Below are 15,159 nucleotides of genomic sequence, written 5' to 3' on the forward strand. Positions count from 1 at the left end.
AATGTCTATAATATCTCAGACATGATCACTTTTATTAAAGTCATAATATCGACAAAAATACAATATTATATCAGATATGACAAGTTGACACCTAGCCCGAGTTTTAATTTTTAAAGTTCAATAAATCCTTCTTAAGGACATACTTTCCAATATGCCTTGATCATAATGAAGTTACGCTACCATAGCAAATCTTTGTCCAATTTGAATGCATAGTGAAGTCTAGTGGTCTATGCATTACACAGCATGTATGGGAAATCAACATGGAATTAAATAGATGATTAATCTACGTTCCTTTTTTCAACAATTTTTGTTGATAGCTAATTATTTCCTCTAGCTATTAATTAATTACCCCCCAATTATATTGAACAAAGTTACCCCTCGTAATTTTCGATTAAAATTATTGCTAAAAAGATACATCCTTAAATTTGGAGCTCACAAATTACAGAACGAGCTTATGAAGTGTTAGAAGAGATTATATTAAATTATTGTTAGTTTACATTTTTACATAATTTGTCTATACTATGCCATTTCTATTGTATGAGATCATCGCTTTACCGACTCTTCAACCCATTCTTAAAAAGTTGTATAGAATTATTGTTGAAAATCGTGCATCTATGTTTTCATTGTTTCAAAAAACAACGACAATAATATGCTATAGAAAAAATATGATTTAATTTTTTTTAATACTTCAATCATTAAACAATAGCTTAATTTAAATTTTACTTATTATACTTTGATAATTGCTAAGCGCTTACCCCCCTAAAATTTAAGGGGGTTATTCGGAGGTTATTCTTTTCAATGGATGCGCAGAGGGTGTATTCATGCCTTTTAAAGTGGGGGGTCTAGACCTAGTTATAGACAGATATCACACAGCTGTAGAAAACGCGTGAAAAATCTCAAACTGTAGAGTTATGAACAAAAAATATTTCTTCCAACTTTCTCCATAATGCACAATGGTCAAATCTTTGAAATAATAATTTTCCACCGTCTTTTCTCAAAAAAATGCCCTTCCCTTTTTTTTCAACTCTTTTAAATTCTGGTTCCTTCTTTTTTGAGCAGGGAGGGAGGGGGGACATTGGAAAGTTTATTATATTAGTCCCCAAAGTCTTATAATAATATTTTCTTATTCGTTGGCTAAACAACTTTGGGGACTTTAGTGGATTTTGATTGGTTTGTTCATTACGTGTTCAAGCGTTTCAACTACTAATTGTATTCTACATAAGGAGTAATTATCATTAAGATGTACATCAATTTACCTGCCATTGTCTTATCCCTTTAGATCCCTGCTTTTTGAGTCAACACTCAGAGATGCAATGATATGACAATGGATGGACAAATCATCCTTTCCCGATGTTTAAAATATAATATTATACCAATTTGGTTGTTGGAAAATTATGAGGGAAAAAGGAATGTAAATTAATGCAGCACTAGTCCCTCTGTCCATGGTCAACAATAGACTGAATTGGTGTGGCCAAAAAAACACTGAAAAGTGTAAAAATTATCACCTATTCAGGCAATTTCAATGGTTTATGTAGACTATATATAGCTTTGATAACAACTTGATTCACAAAACCAGGAATCTTAAGGGCATAGGACAATACTGATATTTACCCCATTCATAATAAACAAAATTATTCTAACGTAGATTAAAATTATGCTAAATGCTAAATTTTTAAAAATCTTGCAGTGCATATATAATTTACAGTAAAATCTCCCCTCCTTTCATCGTTTTTCTAAAAAAAACGATTATTTGCAACTTTTGATTAATATGTAATTGTTGTAATGTTGGAAAACCAATTTTTTTCTCGTGAAAGCCTTTCGAATTTAAATCAGTTAAGGAGTAGTCAAAATGTTATTCCTGTCAAAATGTACTTTTCTCATATTTTTTTCTTTAAATCAATCACATTATACACTAAACGCGTTGCTTTTTAAGTCCGTCTGTCAACCCGTCAAATTATGTTTTTGTTACATAATACAGATACCCATTAGACCAAAAACGTATGAAAATAACTTCTCTAAAATATTTGTAAAAAACATACATATATACTGAATAATTGATGTACAAAATTGAACACTTAAAATAAGTGCATCTGGAGGGTGAAAGCTCCCCTTTACAAACATTTCATTCGTTATGGCGCTACATAATGAAAATTAGACATTATTATTCATTGTTTAATTAAGCTTCCACAAGATTTTCTCTTGTTTTTACTGTATCCCACTTTACTGTTTTTTTTTGCATGATCATTATGCTGCGCTACTTATGGAAAAATTATCATTTCTTGACTTTTGAAACATGATGTTAGGATATAAAGAGATAAGAAACTATTTTATGAACGATATAAATTTAGAATGGCAAATTTTGTGGTGTGCAAATATTTTCGCATATTTTCAAATCACCAAATTGTTTCATATTTTCAAAAATACACACAAGTATATAGAATGGGTTTAATGATAAAAGTGTTTAATTAATGTGAAAGTTTGCGGTATTGATGATTTGTTAATGTGGTAGATGTGCAGAAATGATCGAATATCAATTTTTGCACGTGCAGATATGCATGGATTCGGCATTAAAATTGTCCCATATTTTTATTAGGGCAACTACATTATAAATGGTTAGGGTATGTACGACCGTATGCCTGACAGCTCATATATAAAAGTAACATGTTGTCTGTCTGTTTGGAGTAAAGGATATTGTTAATGTCTCCACTGAATTGGTTCTTCTTTCTATTATAGCTTCTTACACATCTAGAGAGGATCTGGATTTTTTAAGAATTTAATACAAAAGTGACTATATTATGGTGAAAAGTATAATTTCTTTATTTGAAGCATTATCATAAGAACCAATGTTTATTGTTTATAGCTTACTATATGGTCAGATTGTTTCTCCATTGCATTGGTTTAATTTAAGGGATTGTTTATCTACACTTTTTGTATTTATTATTGTTATATTCTAATTCAAAGGAAAGAAGCCGCTTTTTTACCTCCTACAGTTAGGGAGTTGAATCCATTTTTATAGAAGCAGAAATATAATCTATGATTATGGTTTTGACCCTCTAAAACTGTAATCTACCTTTCCACTTTCCCCTCTCTTGGTGAAGATATCTTCAACGCCGATACGATTTTTGAAATGTAAGATTCTACTTTCCCTTCTCTTGGTGAAGATATCTTCAACGCCGATACGATTTTTGAAATGTAAGATTCCACTTTCCCCTCTCTTGAGGAAGATATCTTCAACGCCGATACGATATTTGAAATGTAAGATTCCACTTTTGCCTCTCTTGGTGAAGATATCTTCAACAAGAGAGACAAAAGTGGAATCTTATATTTCAAAAATCGTATCGGCGTTGAAGATATCTTCACCAAGAGAGGGGAAAGTGGAAGGGTAGATTACAGTTTTAGAGGGTCCAAACCATAATCATAGATTATATTTCTGCTTCTATAAAAATGGATTCAACTCCCTAACTGTCCTACGAACTAGAACCAATTAAAGAAATTGATTGTTTCAAATTCATGTTGCAATCACATCAATAATTCATAAAAAACCATGGATTATTATTATATAAAAAAGATTGAAACGGTGTATCTGTCAATCCATCATAAGCATTATAGAAAGGGGGGGTGTTTGAAGGCTTACCTTCCTTTTTTAAACCCCTCAAAAATTTAGACCCCTCCTAGCATAACCCAATGTATGCTACGGCTGCCAGTATCAGACCTTTAGATTTATAAATATTTTCTTGTATTGCAATTAAACCCATATTTTCATAACATCTTTGATGTCTACAAAAGACCTTACTCTATATCTAGTTTAGGGACTTTCTGAGGCTTAGAATTTTAGCAAATAAAAGATACAAAACCTTTACCTAGCAAACGTTAAAGCAAGTTTGGGTGTTAATAAAAGTGTTCAGTGTATTTGGTGCGCAATGCTTTTCGCATGTTATCACATTTTATTGATGTTTGCAAAATAATACATTAATAGTAGTTTAATAATAGGTATTTCTCCATGGCTTAAATAAGGCCCTTAAAAGACTTAAAGCCTGGACGTCCTAGCGACAGAAAAATGCCAATTAATTGTCGTTCTAATTCTTTGATAGTGTGAAACATCTGCACAATTGAATACACACTACCCGAAATATGTAGGGTTTAATTCTAAGAAAGCATAGGACTTTAAAAATGTTTATTCAATGCAAAAAAAACAATGATTTTTTGTTTGTCAAACTTTTGATGTTATCATATCAATTTAAGACTTTATGAGCATTTGTAAAAATTAATTATTAGAAAGTAGTCATCTCTTAAAACTAGAGATGCTAATAATAGGTAGTTAATTTTACTTTTTTGAATGATAACCATTACCAATACTAAGAATCGTGGCTTATACATTAAATTCCTTGTACCTATTTATTTGCCGGTAAAATTGTAGGAGGGGATACAATATTGAATATAAATAGTTGAATAAGTAAAAAAAATGGTGCCTACCGTCATAGTGCCTATCGAGCAATGAAACCAACATCTTCCTTTTTTTTAAATTTAAAGCGAGGGGTGGGTAATTTTTAGAAGCCTAACCCCTGAAGGGTGCACTAACCCTGCAAATAAGCGAAAAAAGTTATTTTTATGTTAATAGAAAGACAAACAGATGGAAGAGATAGATACTTGTGCTTTATTGCGGAAGTTACCGCCGAATATAAAGGAGAATTAAGAAAGTACAGACAGACATCAGTACTTAAGAGCAGTTATGCTACTAAAAACCCTAAAAAGTTTCCCCTCATATTGCGTCTGGACTTATCACGAACTTGTTGAAAATGACATATAACTAATGGCTAGGTTGTGTGGTAATTAATTAATTAAGAAAATCCATAAACAATAGATAATAGCCTTGTTTTTATGACGTCACACATAACACTTTTAAGCGCTACACTAGTATCATTTTTCTTGTTTTCTTGAAAGTAGGGGGGGGGGGGGGGGGTTGGTGGTCATAATTCAGTTTTGAGTGAAGGCTCCAGTCACACCCATTATTTAAGATTTTGAATTGTCATTCTTGAAGTTGATTTCATTAAAAATTCAACACTTTGGCACTAAATAGCTCTCAATATTTTCAGTCATTTGGAAATTTAAACTATTAAATGTGAATTAAAAGCGATGATTTTCTATAATTAGGGCAGAAACACTATTGTCTTATCATTATTTACTAGCGTCTACGCCCCTAGAGGCCTCAGACGCATTAAAGGGAGGTAGGGGGAGCATACCTTTCGGCTTTACATTCTAGTTTTAACAAAAAGATAGAGAGGGGTTTCCAGGGGTGATATCTCTTGGGAGGTTGGAGGTTCCTTCCCCAAAAAATAAAGATACACAGACGGCAGAAAGACATCCTGTTACTTAAAAGTTAGTAGAGCAACTTTGTTTGTTTGTAACGTTATTTTTCATTCATGAAGTTATATAAAGTAAATTTATAAATAGACAATTGATGGACTAATTCATATTAAACATAAAAGTTTTTGCAACAACAATATTAATTGTTTGTTTAATAAAACATATGTAGTAAGTAACAAGAATGACAAATTCCAAAGATTTAACAGGAAAACATTTAACTGAAAGATCTCGTAAATGGCTTAACCGATAATAAAACAATTTTCAGGTATGTCTAGCAATAAATAACACAGGATTTTTGACATTGGGTGGTGGTTGTGCGACACCCATTGGGAATAAGCTCACAGAAACCCGCCTACCACCCAAATAATTTAAAATTCATTGATAAAATATAAGTAAATTTGTTAGGAGATGAGCCAATAGTTGATAATAAACAACGGAAAAGTACTTAAGAAAATACCTTAAATATAGAAAATCTTTCCTATATAAAAGGCTTTATCAGAATAACCTTAGGCAAAATAGCATTATATGTTATGAACTATGATAATATTTTAGGGGATATGGAATCTAAAGAAAAAAATTATGCCTCCAAATATACTTACTGCAAGTAGCGCAGCAACTGTAAGATAACAATATCTGTAATTTAATTGACAGTTTAGAGAAAAAAAAGAACATTAAACTATATTACAGACGAAGAAAATTTTATTGCATTTTAAGACTAAAACAAACTAAAAATGAAAAATAATTACAGTCACTTTGTGTGTTTGTTAGTTTACCGGTCTATACATGTATGTATGTTTGGTGTATGTGATAGTAAATTGTATAGAAAGGCATAATAGTCTGTCAGTCTTGTTCAGACAGACAGAAGGACGTTCAATAAGATCCTAGAGTGTTTTCACTCATACCGTAAATGGAACACCGAACCTCCCCACCCTTATTTTCAATACGGGTGTCTACAGGGTACTATCCTTGCGGGGCTCTACTAACCCATACAAGACTTAACCTTACCTAAACTAAGATCACAACAGTTACAATTTTATTTACATAAATTGAATAAATAGGGTTGAGAAATCGAAGGCAACAAAGTTTTATTTCTGCTGAATTATCCCTGACTGGCTTGGGAAGACATGCCAAGCCTTTAATAAATCATTTTGCACCGCCGTGCCGATAAAAACAAGGACATCAAATGTTAGCAAATATACAGCAAAAGAAACAAAAAATACTTTGAAGTTAAAAATTATCATATTAAATAGATTTTAATCAGAAAAGTTTTCATTCCTTTGGCCCTAGGACTAATCCATACCTTATAGAGTTGATACGCACTAGATAAACAAACAAATATATTTAATGACATAAAAAGTTTTCTTTTTGTCAAAACATTTATAGAAAAAAAGGGTTTGGTATTGTTAATTTATCTAAAGATTTCCAATTAAGATTCTAAACTAGTTATAAGTAAAAAATAAGGATGACAACGTTCATAGAAGAAGCTCAAAAAGATCAAATAAAAAAAGGAACAATGGAATGTAAATGCTTTTACAAATCGTCCTAGGACTCACAAGGTAAAAAAATAATAAAATAGACAAAATAGATAAAATGTTTTTAATTGGTGTACAAACCTATCGGTAATAATTATAGAGTTAGTACTGATGATACATATTTCTTTTCATCATGCATGGGATGAAATTGATAGGATGATTTTAACATGCCTTTTGTTTCAGTAATTAAGACTAAAAATAACCTTAGTGGAAGTATAAAAGGTGGATAAACACTAATGTAAAAAAGATTCGCTTAACCACTGTTTTGTCAACCCTAATCATGCATGCAAAAGTTTTAAAAAATCTTTAAAATTTGTTTTCTAATTTAAAGTTCTAGATGCAATACAAATAAGTTATAACTTGTAATTAGATTGTGTAGTAGCTACAATTCAAATAAAATAGCTAAAGATTTTACCAGGAAGAACTCTAAACAAATACAATAAATTGTCAATTTCGACAAAAAATGTTTATTGTTTTAATCATACAGTAGCTTTGCTGCAAAAAATGAAAGATATCTTAATATATTCACCTAAATTCAACAGTTTAACAGCCAACCTTATGACAAGCGAGATTCTTGGCATTAACCATCACCATTCAATCACTTAAATTGAAATTTCAATGAAAATCATTATAGATCCAAATCATAAATGTTTGTTTTTGTGTGTCTGTCTGTACTGAAGGATCTTGAATACTGCTGAACCAATATGATTCTCCTTTATAATGAAGCTTTTCACAGGTCTTTGAAAAGCTTATAACTATTTTTGGGAGGTTACCACAAACCCTCGCATGAGAAATCGACAAAAATTTAGAAAAAAATATAAAGCACTGCCCAGCGGATATTTTTGTTAAACAGCTGATTTTTATATAGAATTAAAAAAAAGGATCATGGAAAGAAAACGAAGTTGCCGGTTTCATCGTATTTTTACAGTAGCTTTAGAAGGGTTATTTTAGGTTAGGTTAGGTTAAGTAAATGTTAATTTTTGCCCCGCAGGGTTAGAAAATATGCCCCTCAGAGCTAGAGCCATCCGCAGGGGCTAGAAATAGGAGAAAGGCTATTGTGAAAAACGACGAAACCGGAAACTTCGTTTTCTTTCCATGATCCAAAAAATATTGTGTGCCCCTAGAGAAGTATAAATATAGAAATAATGAATCTATTCTAGAAATGTACTTTAAATTCATTCGGTTATTCTAATAATTTAGGTAACATAAAATTACAAAAAGATAAAAGGCCAATTATTTAGTTTTTAGAAGATTAAATTGTATAATACCTGGTCCCACAAGACCTAAATCAAAGAGGATATAACTATATAAAGTTGTTTTATCAGCTATCACATAGAGACTAATCATAATTAGCAAACAATTAGCTAATCCATTAGGTATTTATGCAAAAATTTATAAATTAATTGCGGGATAAATCAATCAATATCTATTGCAATTTTTTAACGTTATGAATGGTATTTTTATATTAGAAAGTTTACTATTTTATATACAAGACGTATTCTGGAATAGGTTGATTCCCTTACTCATTTTCTCATTTGACTCAATAAATATTCTAAATGTCAAGAAAAGAGAATATTAAAACATCAAAGTGTTTTTTAAGCACTTTAAGAGGACCTAGAACATGTTATGTACAATAGACATTTCCCTAAAAAGCAAAATCCCAACAGGTTATTTCTAGAAACTTATCAATTAAATTTTATTTTTTTATAATTTTGAATTAAATCATCAAAACTATTAATTTATTTGAAAGATAAGGATAAGAAGCAAAATAAATAATTCTCAAGGATTCTTTAAAAATACAAATAAAATTAACCTTTAGGAGCGCAGCTACTCTATGTATAATCTTTCCATCTGTCCATCTAACAATCATATACTAAAAGATTGTTACATAAGCACCTGTGTTACTTTCTGAAAAGTTTAAATAAAAATTGTTGATATTACCAGACTACTAATGGACATTATTTCCCTTGGTAAAACACAAATTTTATCAAAAACTATTTTTTTAAATTTGATATTTTATTGATAAAATTGTTTTGTTACTACCTGATACAACCCGCCCAAGAGAAATCATCCCAAGATAGTTACACTTACAACTTATTTAAAGTGGAGGGGTGGTCGACTCCTTAACCCACCTCCCCCCCCCCCCCCACCCTCCAACTCTGGGTCCTCCAGAGATCTCTAGGTGTGTAGCCGCCAGTTTTAGATGTAACAATTTTATATTACCTTAAACCTAGAATTCAAAAATTTAAAAAATAATTAAAAGTGACAGGATGTGTGTATGTGACGTGTATGTGCGTTTTTAAATGCTTGTACATTTTATTGATAAAAATTCTTGTTACTACCTCATATATTGGGACAGTTTCCATGGTGTCGTCATTGACACCATGGAAACTGTCCCAATTTTGTATAACTTTTGCGGAACATGTTCCAGTTACGTCATATTTTTCATTCCCGAAAAAGGGAAGGGGGGAAGAAAAAAGAGATGGGATAAAGGGGGTTTTCCCCATCTCTTTTGAAGAGATTTTCTTCCCCCCTTCTCTTTTTCGGGAAAGAAAAATATGACGTAACTGGAACATGTTCCGCAAAAGTTATACAAAATTGGGACAGTTTCCATGATGTCGATATATTTATTTTCAATATAACACCTTTTTATTTGTGCTTTTTTCAGAGTTTGAATTAAAAACTTGATGAACTGAAATTTAATTTCCGAATGTGTACACAGTTTCCTCGGCGTTTACTCATCCTATCGCAATATCTACTACTAGCTAAAAAACTTCAAACTTCCAAAAAAAAATCAAAATTTGAATATATAAATGATTTATACATAATACATTCAAAATTTTAATTTTCAAATTTTGATTTTTTTTGGAAGTTTTTTTAGCTAGTACACGCTTGGTTTTTTATTAAATGAATAAGTTAGGGTACAATGTTTGGCACTTTCGATATAAGTAAATGATAATAAAAAACCCATAGAATGCGATAATAACTTCAGAAAAATCGAAGAAAATAGTTTTAATACTTAATTAACGTTTTTAAGTTTTTCTTCAAAAAGTTTAGATAAGATGCCTTTAAAAGTCGTCTATGATTTTGTCAGGGATAAAAATGTAACTTTAAAATAAGAATTACAACATATTTTTTCAATTAGTACAAAGTAAAATTTTGAACATTTTATTGAATATTTTATCATGAAAATTGTGTTATGATTTGATTGTCTGCTAGATTACAAGAAAAAAGATACTGACAGTACTTGTTGGTTCTTTAAAAATAATTAGGTAGATTACTTTCAGAACCCCTCTTTTTGCAACGTTATTTCAATAGAACAGAGCCGTAGTCTTAGTGTACTCAATATCTAGACAGCCAACCATTGTTTTAGAATTGTTCAATTTTTTTAACTTCTGATAAAAACAGAATTAATGGTATTTTTGTAAATATTATACCTCCAAGAAATGGCTATACTTCCCAATCATATGTTGTGTGATATTTAAGAGGAATTATTTTGATATAATGTCATTAAAATATTCGTTGAAAAAAGTGCTATTCTAGCTTATACTTTACATTTTAATGTGTATGATAATTCAAATAAAAGATAATGAAGATTTATATTATATTTAATTGTTATAATACTTACTTGGGTATACTTGTAGATATTATCTTCAGTGTCCTCTGTGTAAGGCTCTGGCGAAGATTTCAGTTTCTCGTAAGGTCTGCTCTATCATTCATCCACTGTTTAAGACTCTTTTTAAACTTGTGCTCTGGTAAAATGTTTTTCATATCACTTGGGATTTTGTTCCAAGTATCTGCTACTCGTACAGTAAAGAAATTTTTTCTTAGTTCTAGGTTACTTCTTTCTTTCACTATGTTACGAGGATCTATCTGGTGTCTAGTAACTACACCAGACCTGTTAGAACCTGTATACTGGACACTGCAATTTATATCACCTATTTTATGAGTAATTTTATACATCTGAATAATGTCAAACATAACTCTTCTTTTCTCAAGGCTCCAAATATTTAGTTCTTTTAGCTTTTCAGGGTAACTTTTATTGTTCATTCCAGAGATCATATTTATTACTTTAACTTGAACATTTTCAATAGCTGCTATGTCTGTTGCCAACCAGGGAGACCAGGCAACACTTGCAAATTCCAGATGGGGTCTCACATATTGTTTATAGAGACGTAGGAAGACGTTCTTATCTCTATAATGGAAGCACCTAGTTATTTGTCCAAGTACCCATCTTGCTCTCCCAACAGCCTCAGTACAGTGGTCAGATGGTTTAAGATTTGAAGTTATTTTAACTCCCACATCTCTTTCACATTCAACCACCTCCAATTCTTCACCATTCATAGTGTATTTAAATTTTGGGTTTTTCTTTCCAAAATGAATAATTTTGCATTTTTTAACATTGAACTCCATGCTCCATTTTTTACTCCAATCATACAGTTTGTCCAAACATTGTTGCAATTTGTCAGCATCATCTTTGTTTTTAATAACCTTAGCGCCTTTGGTGTCATCCGCAAACTTTCTGATTAATTCTATAGCTGTTGCCTCGTCATCTATGTCATTAATATATATCACAAATAGTATTGGGCCAAGCACACTGCCCTGTGGAACGCCAGAGCTAACATCCTTCTCATCAGACATAAAACCATTTACAGAAACACGTTGTTTTCTGCTACTAAGCCAATCTTGGATCCAGTCAAGAACAACACCTTGAATTCCATGGGATTTCAGTTTTTGGATAAGTTTCTTGTGAGAAATCTTATCAAATGCCTTGCTAAAGTCAAGGTACACCACGTCAACTGCATCTCCTTCATCTACACATTTTGTAACAAAATCCATAAACTCAATAAGGTTAGTTTGGCAGGATCTGTTATCAGCAAAACCATGTTGGGAATCATTTATCAGATTATTTGACTTTAAATGCCCTGTAATCACATCTCTGATTATACTTTCCATTAGTTTGCATATAGCACATGTAAGTGAAACTGGTCGATAATTCCCAGGTTCTCCTTTAGCCCCTTTCTTGAAAATAGGTACAACTTTAGCATTTTTCCAGTCAGCAGGGACCTTGCCTAGACTCAACGACTGTTTAAACCAAATCTGGAGTGGGGTCAAAAGTTCATCCTTGAGATTTTTCAGTAAAGTTGTTGAGATACCATCCAGTCCTGGAGCCTTGCCATATTTCAGGTTGTCAATCTTTTTAGCAATCATTTGTTTGGTAATAACAATATCGCTAACTGGTACATCATAGTTCATATTTTTCACTTCATCAGAATGCCTGTCCTGTTTAATAAAAACATCACTGAAACAATTGTTTAATATATCCGCCATTTTTTTACTATCACCAGTTATTTCTCTATTATTTCCAATTAATGGTCCAATACTTGTCTGTTTTGACAATCTAGACTTTACATATTTGTTAAAAGTATTCTTGCCAGATTGTTTTGAAATTTTCACTTCAATTCTTTTTTTCGCTTTTCTGATGGCACTTTTCACTTCATTTTCTGCATGTGTGTACTTTTGACCATCTTCTTGAGTCCGTGTTTGCTTCCATTTTTTATAAAATCTAACTTTTTTTCTCTTTAGCCTTTTGATATTGTCATTATACCAGATTGGTTTAGACTTCTTGCTTTTATTTTCACTTAATGGCACATTTTTTTTCACAGTGTTATCAATCACATTCTTAAAAGTTTCCCAGTTTTCTTCAACGTTATCAGCAGCAAGCAGGTTCATCCAATCCACGTTGGTAAGATCAGTCCTTATTTCACTATAGTTGGCTTTTGACCAATTGTATTGTTTTTCATTACATTCATTAACATTAAAATCAACACAAGTATTTACTAATAACATAACATGGTCACTACTTGATAAAGGTCCTAAGTTGTCAACATTTAAAACACAATCATTATTTGCTAAAACAAGATCTAATACATTATTTTTGTTATGAGTTGGGAAATCAACATATTGCACAAAATTATTATCAATACACATGTTCATAAAATCTTTACTATAATTATCGCAGGTCAGAGTATTCCAATCAATCTTGGGAAAATTAAAGTCACCAATTAAAATACTATTCTTTGGGGCACATTTTACTATATCACATAATTTAGAATTATTTAAAACATTACAACTAGGTGGTCGATATACAAGAAAAACATTAAGATCATTATTTTTTGTCACAATTTTAAAACTAACATATTGATTAAATATAATATTTATGTCAACAGATAAAATTACTAGTCCATTTCTAGCATAAACTAGGAGTCCACCACCAATTCCATTACCCTAGTCTTTTGAAATCACAAAATTAGTAGAATACTATTAGAGTAATGTTTAAAGTTGATGATAGTCATAAAGTTTCAGACAATTACTGTGCTTAAATTGTAATAGAATTTATTTGTAATCTAAGACGCTTTTTTCAGAGTGGTAAAGAAAATATTAAAGGGGAATATGAAAATATTAATAGGAATATAATTTTTTTTTCAGATAAACAACTAGATATCAAATGACATATTTCTGACTATATCTGATCCCTGACCTTACAGTTCAATTAATTTTAAAATCCCCTCCACCCTTTCTTTAAATAATTCTTTCCCTTTTATGAAATAACCCTTTAAATAATCCCCTTCCCCTAATTACCCACTCCTCTTTCTGGACATTGCCATTCATCCCTTTCTTTAGTTTCCACCCCCCCTGCTTTATCCACCCTTTTTTCCCTCTTTATCCAGCCTTTCCCCCCTTTATCCACCCTTTTTTCCCTCTTTGGCCAGCCTTTCCCGCCCCCATTTACCCACCCTTTGCCTTCCCCCCCCCCATTTTCCAACCCTTAGCCTTCCCCCCTCATTTTTATCCACCCTTCCCCCCATCCCTTTATATGATTGAACCACCCCCATATCTTTAATCTTAACCCTCCCCTTCAACTAATAATCCTTTCAAATTAACTGACTCTTTCATTCATAACAACAACAACAAAAAACATAAATTATAATATATTTTTTAGTCAGATATTTATATATTTCTTTTGCTTTGGAAAAGATCTCTATAACCCCAAAAAACTGTAATAATTGGTAGACAAAAATCAAATTTATCTTTCAAAAAGAAATAGTAATTAAACTCTTAAAAACAAAAAAAATCAGGATATAATAAACCATGATGAATGTAAGTTTTTACTTTTTTCATAACTGTAAAGTGTACAAAAAAAGGAAAAGCCTATAGATAGTTGGTTTATTTGCATTTTCAAACTGTATCAAAATTCAAAAGTATCCTCCAAATTGTTGAAAAGCAAAATTATAAAAAAAATAAATTATATATCTAAGTAACTAATTCCAAACTTAGATAACAACTTATAATTTCTACACATTTGCATTTTTAGAAGCTTTCATGAAGTTATCATTTATAATTTCTTTGTGTGAATTGTCTTTCAAAATTTCTGACTTCTGTTCTGCTCTGTGTAAGGTTAATGGCAAACTGACTCATCTACAGGGGTCCGCGATTTTTCATAATGTTTAAAGAAAACAGCTAAAGTTTCCAATCCTAGCTAAATAAGTGCAACACATTTTAAATGAATCATAAACCTATTTTTTATAATCTTAAAATCAAAAGTTTATTTTAGATTACCAATTGCATGTATTTGAAAATCTTAAGTTTTAACACTAAAAATACTCAAACATATTTTTTGTTACATTGTAAGACTTTTTCTGATTATCGTTCTTCCCCCTTTTTAAATGAAACCCCCAAAAATAAACTGTCCCTAGGTGACCGTTCGTATTACCTTTTTCTTTCCCCTACCCCATCTACCCTCGCCCATAATCTCAAATAAAAGGGTTATGTGTATAATAATTATTCTCTCTTGAAAAAGTATAGGTTTACTACTGAAGAATGGGAATGGAAAAGCAATACTTCTTAATGAAAAATAACTTTTAATAAACATGAAACAGATTAAACATTTATTTTTAACAACTTTTAATCTGAAATAAAATTAACACTAAAGTGCAGTGCAACTTATATTATATGATTATTTTTATTCTTTTTAATTCTGAATTAGTTTATCAAAACATAATCTATTTAATGTGAATGTTAATATTCTTTTTCATTGATTATTTATATCTATAAAATACAAGTTTATGATTTAAACCCACACTTTTCATTTGGACAGCTGAATATCATTAATAACTTGCTACATGGGTCACATCCATTGACACATTTGAGGTTTTTACAAAATTACAAAAAAATCTAAGTATCTATAGCTAATACTTTCAAT

At 30.9% G+C, this 15,159-nt stretch overlaps 2 protein-coding genes across 7 annotated transcripts in view; both read right to left on the reverse strand.

Annotated features, from left to right (window-relative positions):
* The window catches only part of ND-B17.2 (NADH dehydrogenase (ubiquinone) B17.2 subunit), a 397,876-nt gene that overhangs the window by 362,868 nt on the left and 19,849 nt on the right, over positions 1–15,159 (reverse strand). The gene's annotated exons all lie outside the window — the stretch shown is intronic.
* The window catches only part of LOC145306322 (uncharacterized), a 228,818-nt gene that overhangs the window by 145,886 nt on the left and 67,773 nt on the right, over positions 1–15,159 (reverse strand). Inside the window, exons 1-2 of one of the 5 annotated variants that reach the window (XM_080148406.1) lie at positions 8,165–8,237; positions 7,426–7,497 (exon numbers count right to left, since the gene is read on the reverse strand). The exons of the other annotated variants lie outside the window; for them this stretch is intronic. Coding sequence (XP_080004532.1) covers positions 7,426–7,477 — 52 coding nt within the window. The 5' untranslated portion in view covers positions 7,478–7,497; positions 8,165–8,237. Of the gene's footprint in view, positions 1–7,425; positions 7,498–8,164; positions 8,238–15,159 lie in introns of those variants that run through there. 5 annotated transcript variants of the gene reach the window in all.

This window comes from Acartia tonsa, chromosome 14 (assembly GCF_053477335.1).
Source record: "Acartia tonsa isolate MP-2025a chromosome 14, ASM5347733v1, whole genome shotgun sequence".
NCBI classification, from domain to species: Eukaryota; Metazoa; Arthropoda; class Copepoda; order Calanoida; family Acartiidae; genus Acartia; species Acartia tonsa.